General features: G+C 49.5%; 2 protein-coding genes across 2 annotated transcripts; both read left to right on the top strand.

Annotated features, from left to right (window-relative positions):
- Positions 1-1,028: 1,028 nt before the first annotated feature.
- Positions 1,029-1,262, top strand: PtA15_6A587 (uncharacterized protein; the record flags this gene model as incomplete). The annotated part of the gene is made up of 2 exons (XM_053170307.1): positions 1,029-1,198; positions 1,259-1,262. 2 exons carry the CDS (start codon positions 1,029-1,031, stop codon positions 1,260-1,262), a joined length of 174 nt encoding a protein of 57 aa, XP_053021512.1.
- A 3,332-nt stretch (positions 1,263-4,594) lies between these two features.
- PtA15_6A586 (uncharacterized protein) lies at positions 4,595-5,964 on the top strand (the record flags this gene model as incomplete). Its single annotated transcript, XM_053170306.1, has 3 exons — positions 4,595-4,688; positions 5,366-5,672; positions 5,883-5,964. 3 exons carry the CDS (start codon positions 4,595-4,597, stop codon positions 5,962-5,964), a joined length of 483 nt encoding a protein of 160 aa, XP_053021511.1.
- Between the last annotated feature and the right edge of the window lie 11,918 nt (positions 5,965-17,882).

Genomic DNA, 17,882 nt, shown 5'->3' with positions numbered 1-17,882 from the left:
GGGAGACAGGGAGGTGGAGGAAGAGGGGGATGCTGAGGCGACTCTTCAGCTGACGCTTGATGCAACTCTGTTACAAAAGTGGAAGCGTGCGGTTGAAGGAAAGGAGGGCACACACGCCAGGCTCGATCCATCTCACGCAGCACTCACTTTGGACCCAAAAGTGGAATGGGTTCAAAGTATTCTGATCAATTGGAAGTCCTTCAACGCACAGCAGCACCATGAAGGAAACAGCTTAGTGGAGTTCTATTTGGGCAAAGATCAGCGCTTTGGTCAAATTAAGCAAATATTCCGATCCAGTTAACTACCAGGACAAACTTGGGTGCTTGTGAACCCTTTTGAAGAAGTACAAAGGAGTGAGGATCCTTACGGAAATTATCCGGACCTGAACTGCCGTTTGGTCAACTCCAAGAACGATGCTTCAGTGGTTGTGAACAGCAGCAGAATCATTGGTCATGTGGCGATTACACGGCACGGAGCGGGGATGTTTGGTCTCTTGGGAGAAACCATCAGCGCAGTGGGATTGGGGACCGCAGTGAGTGTTGAAGGATGAAAGGGCTCTATTTGGTTTTTTTTTGTGGCTGATGAGTATTGTTTGGTTTTAACCGCCTTTGTTAGGGCTGGGAAAGCCTTGTGGGGTAATTTGGTGTAATTGCAGGACAAAGGGATGAGTGGGGTTGCTCAGGGAATTCCAAAGCGACAGCAGGGACTGCTTAGGATTCTTGTGACCTCTTTGTCTTCTGCATGAGGCCGTTAGACACACAAGGGAGTCCATGACCCTGTGGTTTTTGGTTGTATCTCAGTTGCAACTGTGCATCCCCTTGGGATTATCTCAGATATTTTGATATTTTGCCTTGGTTGCATCACCCTTCATCCCGTGTTGTGCCCCAAGCTTGCCCTTACGTAGTTTTATCAAACTATTGATTCACACCCACCCTCAATCTTTTTCAACCACACCAAGGTGTTGATAGGCCTGGCTTGGATCTCGCTGTTGTTCAAAATTTGTGGCACTGCCTCTTTATCTGTCAATCATGAGTGACAACGCTCCATCCTTGCCCCAGCTCCCAGGCAGCGGTGCCACCCCTGCGGATCCAGACAAGGGATGGATTGCGGCTATCGTGGATCGGCTGGTGCCGAAGTTTCAATCTGGCGGTGTTGCTTCCTCCACGGATCCTGCAATGCAAACTGATGATGCTGGCAAGTGTACACCCCTTTTGAGTAGCAATAGAAAATTGCCGAGCTGACTCGTGCATTGTTATAGGTGACATTCCTCCTGCCCCCCAACAAGTGCCATCAGGGATGGCCGATTCATCACGGTTGGACCCTAAGTTTGTGGTCGAGAATGCCAGGAACGCCAGGAACCAAGCCAAAGTGGCCGAGGGCAAGCGGCGGTGTGGGCGTTGTGCAAAGGGGATAGCAGAGAGGAGAGCGCTAGCAGAGCACTGCGACAAGTATTTGCGAGATATCCAAGCCTTTCTCAAATTCTTCCTTGGTCATCCCTCGCGGCCTCAAGACTACCCCCCAGCCCCCTCGGCCAAAGAACTAGCAAGACTCTACTGGATTGACCAGAGGATCAGAACCATCCTCACTCAACTTGACCGGGTTTGCAAGGCTCTGACGGGAAAGACGGCTGTGGAGGTTGATTACTATGTTGCGTTAGCCAAAAAGGAAATCAGACAAAATGTGGTTCTACCTCCCTTCACTCCGGCTGTTGTCAAAGGAGTTGGGAGAGGCTTCAAAGAAATCAGCCTTCAGCCAAAATCCAATGTAGAAAGGGCCCTAGCGGTAGCGGGAATAAGTAGAATGACGTTCCAGTGGGACACCAGCCCAACTGCCAGCTCTGCATGGAATTCCGCCGCGATTGAAGTACTAGCAATTAAAGCTGTTGATTGTATTTGTCGAACGAAGCCTGTGAGTGACCAATGGGCCGGCCAAGCACCTGCGATAATCCAACAATGGCTCCAGGGGAAATCACGGGAAATTCAAGACTTTCAGGACATGGATGCTGGAGATTACAACAAGATGAAGAGCGAAAAGGCTGCAAGAGACCAGTATCAACATTGGCAGAAGAGCGTAAGTCAAATGCATTCTTTGCATCCTCTCCAATCTTCAAACTGCAGTGACTGACTCAAATCCCCCGGCACTCTCCATCAGATTTGCAAAAAGAGATGCTCCATGGTAGAAAAACTGTTTGCCAAAAACATCGCCTTAGCAAACATTGTGGAGCAGAAGGAGTGCGGCTTGGACATCGGAGACAGCAGGCCAAACACTCTCCCAATATCTCTGATACCTGACTGGCGCAGCGATGATCTCACCACAATTCTCCATGCGATTGATAAGATGGTTCAAGCCCAAGCCCAACATCACAAGACAATTGCAACCCATAAAAAGCTCTACCCTCGCTCCAAACGTAACTTCAAGAGGACCAAAGGAATCATTGGAACCCCAAGGGTTGCCGCTTGACTGCTACAGCAAAACATACTGAAGTTTTCTCAGTAACTACGAGCAGGACACTATCTCCAAGGAACCTGTGATTGGTCTGGATGTCATCGCCAAGAATTTGCAAATGAGCTGCTCTCGTCAAACCGGCACGGCAGGATCAGGTTCAGGGCCAACACCTATGAATACCAACCCACCATCCGAAGCTGGGCCTAGTGGAACTTTGACCGGCCGGAATGCAGGAGGGACTATCGGGCCGATGCAGTTGGACGGGTGACCAGTACGGGTCCGAGTTGGAGAACATCAAGAGCTAATGCAAGGTGTTGCGATTTATAGATATAATTGTGTTGTGCTTTCCAGAATTGGTGCTAAATCATATTTGTTGGGTCTAGAGGATGCTATGCACGGGAATGGTTGCGTCTCTGTCGACTAGGCCCTTGTGTTCAGGGCCAATGTGCCATATGCATATGCTTAGACACATCATAACACGCCCGCCAGCCCAGGATGGGCGGTGGTGCGGGCTCTGGGAGCTCAGGTGTGGTGAGACGCTGCCATCGGAGGCTACCTTTGGCAGCCCACAGCTGCGGAGGCAGCAGGGGCTGAGCCCCTCTCATGTCCACCCTCAGGTTTGGCCAAACCAGGGGGGGACAAGTCGCAAAGGTGACACAGCCACTGTCACGTATTTGGTTCCCATCTGCATGTCTTTCACATGGCCACTGCCTGAACAACAAGCGCGTATGGCCGGTGATGCTTCGCAGACAGTTGTGCCTGGCACCACTGGATGCCAGGCTGTGGCAGCCCGTCACCTCCAGCTGCAATATATTGCCGCTTGAAAATCCCACACCACCAGGCACCGCAGAGCCACATGGATTGTGGGTCCACCGCTGTTACGGTTCATATGTCCTGGAAATTATTAAGGAAGGAACAAATTTAAATCAGCGACCAATTTCTAGTCCCGTCAGACCTGACAAGAGCCTTTCCGCCCCGCAAAAGGAAATGTCCACTCCCTGGTTCGGCCGAACATCGGCGTGGACAACCGGAGGACAAAGCAGTGTTGCAGTCTGCACAACTGTCCCATTCCAGTTTGTTGGGCCAAACTCCCCAACCCTCAGAGACGCAATCAGCGCGCCATTTGACGTACTAAGAATGGTATCCCCGCCGCGCAACTGATGCTCACCATCCTCTGAGGTAAGCAGCAATCTCAAGTGGGCTCCTTAGCCCGCTGCTTGTCACCCTTGACACTACTTGGTTGCGCCCACTCACCCAGCAAGATGTCCACCCTCTGGTTTGCCCAAACCAGAGGTTCGACACCACAAATTGCACCCACATTAGTCACATAGCACTCAATTTCCCCAACTCCATCCAAGGCCTACACATGTCCAGTCCTTTGCATGGATAAGATCCAACAATCCATGTGAGTTGTCTACGCTCTGCCACTGATCCAAGCACCACGCCCAAAAAAGAGATTTCAGGACCGTCCACACACTGTACCTCAGCTGTTAAGGACTGAGCATGAGGAGTTTGTGGATCCAGTTTGCAGCGTGAGGTCGGATGTAACCGCGGCTATAGCAATGTGTTTGATATGCTAATGTCCACCCTCTGGTTCACCCAAACCTGAGGGTGGACATCTGGCTGGTGAATACGACTGAGAAGTTTAATCGGTCACTAGCATGACAATCAGGAGCACGCTCCAATTTCCTTGCTCAGAGAACAGCTAGCATTGTCCGCGGAGCAGGGATCCCTTTGTCGGTCATATGGGGAGGGAGTGATTGGTGCCTGTAGGGGTCATGTCCTCACATAGCACCAAGGTTGAACTTGCAGGACCACACCACCTAGGTTACATAATTGCTGCTAAAAACCTCCCCCACCGACTTTCAAGCTTAATACGCTCGCAGCTGGATGACACAATCATCATCAGCTGCCGCATCCTGCTCAGTGTGCGGCCCCATTGATGCATCAGCGCACATCCTCTCAAAGGGGAGTATGAATTTGGCCACACAAAGGCCCTATGCGGCGGGTCCCCAAAAAGAGCCACCAACTCATCGCCTGCTCCCCACATAAATACTGGCCCCTTGCCCCGTTTGTTGCTTGCTCCCATCTTTTTCCCTCGCCCTTACAACTCATCGCTCACCGCCGCTTCAGCAGCGCCAATCTCAACATGGAAGACCCTCCGCCCCCCACCAATTCTGCCCCGCTTCCCTCATCCAATGCAGAAAGAGATCGCGACACCCTGTCCCAGACTCCACCCCCAAGTAAGTAGGCCCCCCAGACATCAAAACTGGCTTGTGTTCTGATCTTCTCATCTGTTGTAACAGCGGAACAGGACATCACTCGGAACTTGCCCAATGGTTCTCTCCCTGCCCCATCCTTTGAACAGTTTGTCCTTCAGAAGGCCCCCTCCGCGCCTCCTGCCTCCCTTGATCCACTTGAGTCTATTCTCCCAACCAAACTTCAGGAAATTACGGCCGAGGAGTTAGACCAAAGCATTGCAGCAGCAGAGCAATCATCTCAAGCAATCCTTTCCCTAAAGCTCCCCCACAGCTGCAAGCGCAAGGCCCAATACCTGGCCTCATCTCTTACTCAAAGAAAACGAAGTCAGTCCTTTATTTTCACTCCCTATCGCCTGCGCAACCAGCTTTGCACTGACCGGGACACTCTGGCCCTCCTTCAACAGCGTGGGTGGAAACCGGGATTGTCCCAGACAATGAGGACATCAAGATAGCCCAACCCACCAGCCCCTCACGTCCGCCAGTCTCCATGGGGAAGCCCTTTGAAAAACGTCAGACCTCTCAAAGAACCGCAACAAAGCCATTGGTTAAGCCAGTTGATCTCCTTCACAAGCCTCCAGCATCCACCAGTACACTCCCAGCCCCAAATCCAACTCACCAACCGAGTATCCCAACCACCAATGAGCCCTCTCCCTGGGCAGACGGCCCGCAACCAGCCAGCAGCAACGTTCCATCCTCTAGCACACCTGGCATTCAGCAGCCCACTACGGACATCACTAGCACCAAGCAACCACCCGAACACAACAGTGAACAATCCGGGCCCAATGTTCCCCTTCACCGCGAGTGTCCACCCGCCTTCACCGGGGCTATTGATCCCACCACCTCATCCGCGACTCAAGAAACGGCATCGGCCCCCGCAGGCACCAATGCTCCACCACGCTCACCTCACTCCAATCATGACCCAGCTGCACCAACACACCACACATCTAGCCAACATCATACAACCGGGCCGATCAATCATGTCCTTTTACCGGGAGTGCAGCGGGAGGTGGGATTGGTCCACGGGCCGATTTCCCCAAGAGCTAGGGGCCGCCCCCCAGTACTGTTCTCGAGAGAAGATTCCCCTGGCGGGTTGCGGCGCACTACTGTGGCCAGATCTGGTCACGCAACCGCCCCCTAGCGAATACAGGGATGAACTCTTACAGGTGGAACCTATAGACCAGCTCTCCTGTTCCCCCCAACTCTCCAGACTCCTCCTCGCACTGCTGCTCCGAAGCCCCCATCTCCCCAATCCCTCTAATCCCAAACTACCCACCTTTTGCCGGAGACTTCCCCGGCTCACGTGAAGAGTCTGTTTTAAAAAAAAAACCACCCACCCACCCAAGACTCGAGGCCAAAGAGCCATTTCCTCTAGAAAGGCCAAGGCCAACTTAAGTTTACCAGGTAAGGGTCTTACACCCTTGCCGACACACCCCTGTGTGTGCTGCTCCAAAGAGGAGGATACCTCCGTCTCCTCTCTCCCTCTACCTCTGCACCGTCGAGTTGCAGGGCGTCTCTACCAGAGATGGAAGAGGCATCTGAGAAGACAAGGCATTTCCAACCGGCTACCGCTAATTTCCCTCCTTTCCCACAACCCATACACGGGGACCTCGGGAAGTCACTCCCTGACTTCCAGGGTCCCCTAGATGCGATGAGCATTGAAAATGTCCGTAGCACACCAAGCAATAAAAACACACATATTGCAACACAATGAATAGCGCGCGCCACGCGCAGCTGCAGTTCATCCAACCCTCCCAGGCCAGAGTGGATGACCAATCCTCATTGGGCCAGACTGGCGGTCCTGCCAGAGTTCCACAAGAGCCTACAACCTGCAACTCCAATCGGCCGCAAACTGGATCACCCCTAGCGCGAGAGATTGCTTTGCAGCCCCAGCCAACAATCATCAAATCCAATCAAATCCGCACTCAATTACATCTGATCAGTAAAGAATTTTCAGATCTGTGACTAGACCATTGTGGTCAAAGTATGTCGCCACTTGGGAGGCACTTGCCCCTTTGCTAAATAACTGCGCCCGCGCCTGCCAATATCCACCTCCAGCCCCTGACCCAATTTGTCTGCAACGTACAGCCTGCTCCTAGCCACCTGGATCCAGACAATTTACTCTTTGGGTGAGTTTGCCCCCTAGCCAAACCAGAAAGACCGTCTACACCAACTGACAATATCCACCCTCCCCTACAGGTGATAAATTCCTGACCTACTCAAAGAATGAGCAGTGGTATTGCCCGGACTTGGTTGACTTTCCATTGATCACAAGTTTTGGTCAGAAAGACAACAGTCTCCGCCCGGCGTTGTTCATCCCCACTACAATAAAGTCAGATCACCCCGAGTCCGCCCTTGTTTGTTGCCTGTATCGATTGCATTCCCGTCCCCAGCACATCACTTCTGATTGGGCAAGGATTGTTGCCGCCTCCGTTGAACTGATGGCTGACAACTTGTTCAACCCACCACCAGTCCGCCCCAACCCCACTGATGATCAGATCACCAGAGGTGTTCAAGCTCTCCTGTATCTTGACACTCTGAAGAACTCATCATCCAGTTTCGATCAACCCTCAGACCAGTCTGAGCCTGGCCAACAGCAGACCCAGCGCATGCACTCTGTTGATGTGCTTCATGATTTCTGCAACGTCATTATAGATGTCTTAATGGCGTATATCATCCTTCAAACCCACTCCCTCAGCGAAGCGCCATTGACAGCGGCAAAGAAGAAGGCAATCAAGCGCGCCAATCAAATCTCTCCCAGCAACTCCAACCAGACCGTTTCTGATGTCAATGCATCTTTGTCCGCTATCAATACCGCTCCGCCAGACGCCACCCAAACCCTGCAGAAATATCAAAAAAAAGAAAAACTTCCAGCCTCTTGTATACTTCATCCTTGGCGGAGTTTGAGGGCTCTTCATCACATCAAGGGACCACCGGGTTGCTGGAGTCACCACCTGTATGTTGTTCATCCAAGCCATATCCCTCATCAAGCGGCACTCCACCACACAACACATCTGTGAAGAACCAATCTGGAAAAATCTCTCGGCATACCTAGTCAAAATGTTTGCTCCGGTATTTCAGTCTCCAGATAAAATTTGCTCTGTTGAACTTGTCAAAGTCCCCAGTCGATTTGAGCTCGCCAAAGCAATAACCAATGACTTCATCAATCAGTGGAACACCCTCAATCCAACCTCTCCCTTCCTGATCCCTCAAGCACCTGGGCCAATTACAGGTCATTGACGCATTATACAGCTTTACAAGAGGTTCAGTCATGTTATGCTCCCAAATATGGTTGTGCAAATGGTTGTATTCACCATCCGCCCTTCTTGTCTTAGCTCTCTTCCAGTGTATCCCACTCTCTTCTCCAAGCTAAATTGAAACACTTTCATGTTTGTAATACAGCTGGTGCTCTTCAGCTGTGTCTCATGAGCAAGAGGGATGTTTCATCCATTTTTAGCCCCAAAAAACACGCTTCAACTCTTGCAAACATGGTCTGAGCTCGTCCAAAATTCAAGCTTCCTCGGTACAAAACTATAGGGGCCTTGTTGTAGGTGCTTTATCCTTTACAAGAGTTCCCGGCAGCGATTGATAGTACATGTATTGAAGATTGATAGTACATGTATTGAAGCGCACATGGGAGATGGCTTCAGGGATAAATCTGTGAAAGATAGTACTCAGATGGTTTTCTAAGCTACAGACCATTGAGATCGTTAAACTACATCTAACAGTGTTGGACCTTTTTTTGTTGTCTGGGTTTCTGGGATTTCTTCCAATCCTTCACGAGAAGTTCGAAACGCTTTTTTGGGTTTTCCCTCAATCTGTATGTGGTCTTCCCCAATCTTTCCAGCTTCCGAGAATGCTCAACCTGAAAGAAACACATTGAGTCAGACGTTGATTACTGGGGATAACCTGAACCACGTACACCTAGGGAAAGATTTCTGTTTCCGGCATTCAACATGGCTTTTGCCACACCACCAAATCTGATGGTATTGCCTCAACAAAGATCCTGAAAACACTCATGTGCTTGTGCATGTGTAGCAACAAGCTCAATGTGACCAAACTTGGCCTTCCATACCATGTCAGTGCATCTTTCCCCGAAAAGCCATCCCACGGCAGAGCTGACGGATTGTAGGAATACTGAGTTGAAGAAATACATACTGTCTTCATTTCTGGATCAACAACTTCCACAGACCCAACACAACCTATGATGTGATTGAGGTGTACCTGAACCACATAGGCTGTACCAAACGCATGGGTATCTTGAAATTCAGCGGCCAGCAGAAAGTGTCCCCGGTGCACCTGCCATTTGAACCGTTTGACAAGGATTGTCGGGGGACTTGAATCCGCATGAACAACTAGTTGGCCGGTAAAACAAACTTGAGTGCAGAAGCCGTACAGTATGGCTGGTACAGGGGCCAAGGTTGACTTGAGCACAACATTATACTCTGGGTAGGCTGAAATGGATGCATCGGGGGAAAGCTGATAAGAAACTATACAAGTCTTAATGTGGATCTTGTCTCCAGTGCTACGTATATTACCAGGTCTGGTGTTGGACATATGAATGTTTCCGGCAACCTCAATCATGATCCGGATTGAAACTGAGGTGTGAGAGGGTTAACAAATCCAGCCAACGTGGACATATGAAGCCAAAAAACACAGCCCAGGTATGATCAGTACCTTGGCATCAGTATATAAGCCCAAGGGTGCTCCATGCTGCCTCCAACAGTGGACACAACATCAAAGGGAAAGCTGGTGTTTCTCGCCAGATTATGGTGTACGTCAGCAGTCAGTTATCTTCCCTTTCTGCAAGCAATGCAGCAAGGCCCTAATGCCCTTTGAATCACTGCACACCCTGCCCCACTTCACAGGATAGTGTTGTGGATTGGTCTTGTTTGACGGTAATTTGTTGATTTGTTGGTTGATGTTTGGATTTCCTAGATTCCCCGTTGGCCCCACATTCCTTTCAGGGTGGAGTATTAAGTGTGGTCTTCATGCCTCAAATTAAAGACCTGCCGATTGGTGGTATGCCTTGCCATGTACGGCTGTTGGTTAAGGTCAGCATCTGTTTCTGAACCAAATAGGGACTGCTGTGTAACGGATCCCATGGAGCGCTGGAGTTTAGCCACCCTGGAGTTCCATTACTGCCAGCTCACTCAAATAGTCACACATTCCAACCCCCCTTGAATGGAGCAAATTGCCAGGCAGGGAATGACACAAGCTGATCATGATTTAATTGGCTCACCAGAAGTTGTAGCCCTGCAGCATCCTCACTGTCACCATCCAGGGCACTTCCTCTGGTTTGGGTATTCTGATGGGGACCTTGGTTAGCAAGCCCAGGCTGAACATAGTCCTGCAAGTCTCAGTGCCTTTGCTGGAAGGCAACATCTGTTTGCCCCAGACCTCAAGTGCTCCTCTTCCAACATTCCATCTCCGAAAAAACACACCATGACATTACTGGGTGTAGGTACTAACTTAACACAAGTCCCTTCCTTCCGAGGAGGCGCGAAGCGCCTCCAAAGGAGGGACTTGAATATAATGTCTGTGAGCCTGAGTCTCTATAGTGACAGCAGGACACAAGAAATGGGGGGGCAATAGTTGGATTTCTTGGGATAAAGAAAATACAACTATGAGAGAAAAAGAGAAAGAGAGAGAGAAACTGAGCAAGATCAAGATAAGCAGATATTCAAGATTATTCTGGTGGGAATGCACGTCCACAGGCAATGCTACCTCCTCAGGGAGTGCTGCCAAGCTGTGCTAGAGAGTGCTACAGCCTCCTCTCACCAAGGAAACGTGGAGGGTCTCTGGATTAGATGAGTTTAATCCAGCCACAATTTTTTAGCTTCCTTCTGGATAGTCAAGGTTCTTAAAGGGAAACCTAAGGGACAGCCCTTTAATCAAGATAAGGCAAAGACCAACAGTTATGGAGGGACAGCCCTGTGATCAAGAGAAGGCAAAGGCCAGCAGAAAAGAGCAGATCAAACAAGACTCAGAGTTGTACCTCTGAGATAAACAAGGTTCAGTGAAAGAGGTTACTTACTGTCAATATCCTAGGCGCCTGTGACGGTAGGTATACTGGGAGTGTGGTAATCTCTTTGGTGGTGATCCTGGGGTTCTCTGGGGTGTGGTTCTGGTGTGCTGAAGTCTGTAGATCTGCCTCAGGCAAGGGGGATCCTGACTAAGAAACTTTTCACAGTTTGCTTATGTAATTTACATATGTACATGTGGTTTGGCGCGCCTGGTAGCGCTGACACGTCACAATTGCGCATGCGCGCCACAACTCAATAACTCAGGGAAGGAGCATAGTTACAAAGAATTGGTAAGTTGTAACTAGGGTTAAAATTGCATGAGGAAACAGAATATGAAGTCTAAACAAGTTTATCTCTTAAGATGAAAAAGATATGAAGTAATTCATATGTAAAAAGTGGAAAAAGGCAGACTTTAGGTCAGCTGAGTTGACTCTAAGGCTGACATTTGAATATAATGTCCCCAATCTCGCGTGAGCGCAACCAGCCATTTGGCTGGGAAGGGCATTACAACCTCAATATCCCCCACAACCACCCAGATTCATGTCACGCCTCCTAGACCATTGAAAAGCTGGCCTTTTTTTGGTATCTGTACGGCCCTCAAAAGTCCACATACCCATAGCAGTTGGCAACTAGGGGGATGGATAAGTATGACAGCTTTGAAAAATTCGCCAAATTCAGGCCCAGATACAATCCCGGATAGATCTGGTCCTTAGTGCATGAATAGTATAAGGAATTGCACAAGTCATGTATCATTACATAGCACAGCCATTAGATCCAAAATTGGCAATCTCAAGGAAGCCTCCTCCGATCGATCCGATAGACTGCTTGCCACCAAAAATTTAGATGCTGAAGCTCATGGAAGCTTTTGATAATTCCGCAGAAGGCTTTGGAAAAGTTATTGAAATGATCATCAATCAAATCGGCCTAAAGCCAGAGGAGTTTTGCTCGCGAGTTCAGCTCATTGATGGAGACCTCGGGACATCTCAGAACTTCAACTCACTTCGGACGCTGTGCACCCCAAGCAATTTTCCTGATCACTGACTTCACAACATCTCTTTTCAGCTGGGGGCTTCACAAACCCTGTGGAACATTGCACAGAGTATCTTGACAGGACACTTCGGAGACCAAGAGCGATCAAATGATCTTGGTGCGTGGCAGTACTTGCATGCACTGGGAATCCCTCCGGAGAAGGCTATTGCTTTGCCTTTACGGATGGAGTGCTTAGAGTGTGATTTGCCGTTGGGATGCGTTTCGATTTTCTAGTCATTGTTGGCAGAGTTCAACTGTAAAAGTAGATTGTGCACCCAATTTAAAATTTCCATCAAAATTGCATGTTTGTAAGTTGATACTTGAAAAAAACCGTGAGACTCTGTCTGATCCAAAGAAATTATAATCCGGAGGGTCAACAAACTTCAATTCACCAAACCTGCAAATGCCCTTGCAAAAAAGTCTGCTGAGCAGGCTATTTATGGCCAAATTTTACCAAATAAAAGCCAGCATATTCCCAAGATGGGCAGCTATAACCATGCCAAAAGGAGTTTGAAAAGGATTTGTTGTTTAGTTTGAATTCTGTCTTGAGTTTATTTTTTATCATTTCCCTGCCAAAATTTGGCTGTCCTCAGGCCGCGGGTCTGACTTTACAAGTAAGCCTCTCCTTTGGAGAGCGTCCCTTCGGGACGCGGGGTCGGGCCCCCCTGACCCTCCGATTGAGAGGCTTAGTTAAGCTCGGTGTGGGTAAGAGACTCATACATAGATCTCTACGCATCTTTATATGTGTGAAAGGCCACCTATGTATCAATATTTCCCCTCGTGGGCGCGACTGTTCTGAGCATTAAGTGCAGAGGGGCCCACAGCGTGGGCATTGTTATGTTCATAGCTGACTCATGTTTCGGAGGCACTCCAAAAGCCCTCCCCTACCAGGGAAGAGCCCTGGTGTCACCATTGCCGCTCCAGTTTAAGGCAGTCTGGGCTGCCTGGATAAACACCCGCATCATCACCAGGTCCTACCTAGCCAAGTATGCATGTACGGGCCGCATGTCTATATCTACCTTTACCAATTGTGCTTGACCACCCCTCCTCTGTTTTCTTCAAGCCCAGTGAGGAAAGTTGAGTAGCAGATAGTGTTGAGGTGATTTGGAGGTGGATGGAGGTGGAAGGGATGAAGTACAATCCAGACAGGTGTTGTAGGTGGAACTGACAGCAACCTCTTTACAATACGTCACCAAACAGGTTGAATTGAAGCAGTTGTATGAGCAGATGGCCAATATAAATCTGTAAATGCAGGCTCAATGTCAGGCTTGAGACCTTCCAAATGAGCAGAAAAGCTGTATTTTGGCCATTATGCCACCCTACCCAGGGTCAGAATAGGTCACAAGCTCTTGAAATTCTATCTTATTGTGATAATCTCGGGGAAAATGAATGCCACATACATGCATGTGCAAAACTCGTTGGTCTGTGGCAGTGTGAGATTGGAACCCTCCCGCAGGCCACACTGTCAGTCTCCCAGATCTCCATGCAAACAATTGCAATGGCAGGAGCTTTTGCAAACAATGTTTTTCTCATGCGCAGCTTCTCATGTAAGTCCCGCCAAGTACATATATTTGCTCTTTCAGCCTGGGCAAGATTTGGTTGTATGGTCACTCAGGATCCAGGCTAGGCTGGATGAATGGGGTCAGACCAGGGATCCACCATAGGGGCAAGTGCAGGTGCTGATCTCTTTAGCGGTCCCTGCTAGCACACATTCACATACAAATAAAGCATTTGGAGAAGTTGATACTTGCCATGGGGGGGGGGGGGGGGGGGGGGGGGGGGGGGGGGGGGCACTGCTTCATCTGTTCTGGAAGGAAGCCACATCTGGGACTTGGGAGAGTCCCAGAGGTATGATCAGGTAGGTTGCATGTAAATAAATTTGTGGACCATGGTTTCATGGACAACATGGAATCACATCTTTCAGACCATCAGCTCCCGCATGATCCTCATGAGGACAACTGACACAAAGATTACCTGAAATATATGCCATTGTAATGAGTGGGGAACTTGGAATATTGTATTTACAATGAATAAAATTCAGAGTGGATGTTTTGTTGTTTAGGGCAGGGAAGCTTTCAGCAAGAAGCAGGTAATTTCAGCTTTCAATCCACAGCCAACAGAGGCAAAGATAAGTCCCCATGTATAGTGGGTGTCACCAAATCGCCAGTGCTTCATGTATGATCCCCATGATGCATCTTTTCCTTCCTTAGACCTGTTTGAATGTATGGCAGCTTCCTCAATAGGGAGCCTGGAGTGAGGGCAAATCATTGCCGGTGTTGAAGAAAAATAGTACTTATGTTTTTACAGGAGGGAGGGTGTAAATTCAGTGTTGGGGTTTACAAAACAAATCTTGTACTTAGGCACGGCGTTGTAGGGGGGTTCGACCGCCGGGGGAATTTGAAAACTCAATTCTTAACCACTATCTCGCTCTAGAGGTTATGAGCCTGCGCGAATAAAATTCCCTGAAGAACTCAATGTTTCGTTATCACTGGACCCGATTCCGACTTGGGCAAACGATTATTTGACTACACTCTTGATTCTGTCTCGAGGGGCGAAAGAAGAACGAGCCTGATTCCGTCTTGGGCGTTGGAACTGAGGACTAAGGCGTTCCGGTTCAAAATTTTCTTTTCCACGTGAAGGTTGGGCGGACAGACTACTAAAGTGAGTCGCCCTACGTGTGCATCTCCCGAAGTGGTTGTGGTGAACTACGCGCCACGTTTGTGAGCATCAGGCAAGGTGTCTTACTTTCAGATTCCGGATCTGCCTCGTGGAACTCGATCGGGGAAGCGATTTGACAAGCCGACACCGATCAGATCTGATTCTCAAGCAGATAGGCCAATTGAACCTCTACCACCGGTGCACTCATCTCCTCATAGGAGTTTGCTGAATTTTCCGCCGTACACAGCCATACACACTCCCCTACCAAATTCCACGTCGGCGAGTCGTGACAAAATGAGCAATCAGGAGGGCCAGTCGGTGGATAAAGGGAAGAGTCCTGCTGGAAGTTTGAATGCAGGGCCCCAATTTGTCTTGATCGACCAACTTGCATTGTTACTCCAGCAGATTAATTGACCGGTTGAGCAGAAGGTCAAATTGAAGACTGGAACTGAGCGTGCGGTGGCCTTGGCGGATGCGCTTTCGAAGTATCAGAAACTAGGGAAAGCGATTGAACCGCAATTGTCCGAGGACGGGGTCAACTTTCCGGACTGGGAGCTGTCCCTGAAAGCGACGGTCACAAGGGTATTTGAAGCAGAAGATTACTTTGTGTCGACTGCAAAGGATGGCGATACGGATAGGGCGGCACTCACGGGCGTTCTAGTGGAAAATAGCGTGCATCTGTCACTTGTCGCTTTGGTCCGGGGAAAAGCTGGGCGGGTAGCTTTCACAACGCTTCAGTCTCAATTTGCAAACGTGTCATGGACATACATCATGTCCAGGTGGGCCAAGGCGAGCGACCCAACGGACGTATCGGCTGACTTGAACACGGCTTACTCGGAGATGCAGACCTGTTTAGACGAGATCGAGAAGCGGACGGGGGCGATTAGCAAAGACTTGGTCCTGGCCCTATTGCTCCATCAGAGGTGTCATCCACTTCCAAGGGATAGCCAATGCCCTGGACGCTCGAATTGCGGTCAACCCCAAGGGGATGATTTCGTCAAAGACCATCTTGGAGATTGCAGGAAGAATGAACTCGAGTGTCGTACCGGCTCAGTCGTCATTTTTTGCGTACAGGTCGGCGAGGGGCGGGACCGGTGACAGTGTAGCTAGGAAAGGTGGTGACCAGTCGCAATCAATGGTGGGGAAGAGCAACGTGTGGGTGAGGAGGGTCTTAACGGAAAAAAATCCCTGCCGGTACTGCTATGAGTGGGGGCATTGGATGAATGATTGCCCGCTCAAGAAGGATCAGGAGCCGCCGGTGGGAGACCCTCGACTCAGAAACCCGAACGCGCGCTTGAAGAAGTCGGTGGTGTGTCATCCAGCGCTCATGCAGCGGCCCAAGGCAATAGTGGCATCAATTGAAAAGCAGCCCGGGAGCAGCGACGCAGCGCTGCTGGACTCTGGGTCAACGGATAGTGTCAGCAATGATGTCCGTTTTTTTACCTCCCTCAGGCCTATTTCCATGTCCCTCATAGTTGCGTCTACAGATCGGTTTCCCGTGAAGCAAGTAGGGGACATCGAATTGCCAACACCGTTTGGGAAGTTGAAGGTGTCGAACGTTCTATACTGCCCGAACATCAGTGGTACAATCATTTCTCTGGGCAAATTCAGGCGATGGGACGGTGAAGTAAGGTGGGACGGCGAGATATATACTCTAGTCCAGAACAGTGTCTTCTTTCCTTCATTTGAAATCAATGATTGCTGTTTCTTGCGATACTCTGCGTCTGAGGCCTTCGCCGCAGCAATGTTGGTGGAGAGTGCGGTTATGCACGAGAGGATTGGGCACCTTTCTCTGAGGATGCTGCATGAGTCGGTGAAGAAGGGGGCTGTGCTGGATGTGCCGGGTTTCGAGGTGTCGCCGAATAGGGGATGTGACACGTGTGCAACAATGAAAGCGGCGCACTCGCCTGTGGATACACCTTTGAGGAACATATGCTTGGAGCCGGGCGATGTAGTGGCGGCCGATCTGATTGGGCTGTATGATTTGTCATTGGACAAATTCAAGTATGTACTGTCGGTTCAAGATTTGAATTCGGGCATGGTCTCCGCCATCCCAATCAAGACAAAGGGAGACGCTACGCAGGAGGTGATAAACTGGATCCGAAAATTCAATAACCTGTCAAACTGGAAGGTTAAGAGACTGCGTACAGACAATGCTCTGGAATTTGTGAGGAGCGGGAATCTGTCCGATTTTCTGGCGGCTGAGGGGATTGTCCACGAGAGGGCGGTACCATACAATCATCATCAGAACGGGGCGATTGAGAGGGTCAACCAAACACTGGCTGAGATGGCGAGGTCGCTGCTCCACATGAGGCGTCTTCCTAAATACCTGTGGTCGTATGCGTTCAGGCAGGCGGCATTCATTTTCAATCGGCTGGTGCATCGCGGACATGACGTGACCCCCATCGAGAGGGTTCTTCGGACGAAACCTTTGCTGGCTTTGCTGAAAGTTTTTGGGTGTGTGGCGTACATGTATGATCATACACATAAGAAGCAAATGGTCCCATATTCGCAGAAAACCAGGCACATCAGAGTGCACCTGTGTCACTACAAATATTCGACTCCAAACCAAAGATGCATGTGGCACCATCCTCCGTTTGAAACCAACATCAGGCTGGAGCTGGGCAAGCTCAGCTCCAGCATCAGATTTTTTACAAGTCATTAATATGAAGATACACTATAAGATGGTGATCAAGCCTGATTATGCTGGAAATATTGATAATTTTTCACTCTCTTGAGAAAACGTGCTGAAATTAAATTGCAATGCAGCTACAGTCTTGCAGCTCCTCACAGCTCAACCCAGCTCAACCCAGCTCCCACATACACTCAGGTACAGTCTTGAAGCTCCTCACAGCTCAACCCAGCTCAACCCAGCTCCCACCCACACTCAGGTACAGTATTGCAGCTCCTCCCAGCTCCTCCCAGCTCAACCCAGCTCCCACCTACACTGCGGTACAGTCTTGCAGATCGTCACAGCTCAACCCAGCTCCCAAATACACTTTGTCTTCCAGCTCATCCATCAGATCACTTTCAGCACTGCTGCATCCACAAGTAAAGTCAGTTCCATTTATAAATCACCAAAAAACACCACACAACAGCTCAAACCATCCGGATCATCCCATTGCAGCCAGTCTTTCACTCCCAGAAAACCAACACTGTCAGCGCTAAACTCAGCTTTTTCCATTGCTAATCAAATTAACAGATTGCAGATTCCATCAACCAGATCAAATGGCATCAACCCGCTCCACACGTCACTCAAAAAACTGCTCCTCAAGTCAAACCGATTCCAATAATGCTTCAGCAAATGTTGCTCCTAAATCCAAAAGAAGAAAATCTCAATCTAATGCTGCATCGAAAAGACAAAAAAAACGGAAAGAAATCAAATCCTCAATCAGTCACCAGAGATCGTTCTGAAATTCAGTCGGATGAAGATCAAGACCACAATGATGACTCATTCACTATCAAT

The sequence above is a fragment of the Puccinia triticina genome, chromosome 6A (genome assembly GCF_026914185.1).
Source record: "Puccinia triticina chromosome 6A, complete sequence".
Classification (NCBI taxonomy): domain Eukaryota; kingdom Fungi; phylum Basidiomycota; class Pucciniomycetes; order Pucciniales; family Pucciniaceae; genus Puccinia; species Puccinia triticina.
The sequence above is the reverse complement of the archived record's forward strand: the minus strand, read 5'-3'. Positions and strand labels throughout refer to the sequence as shown.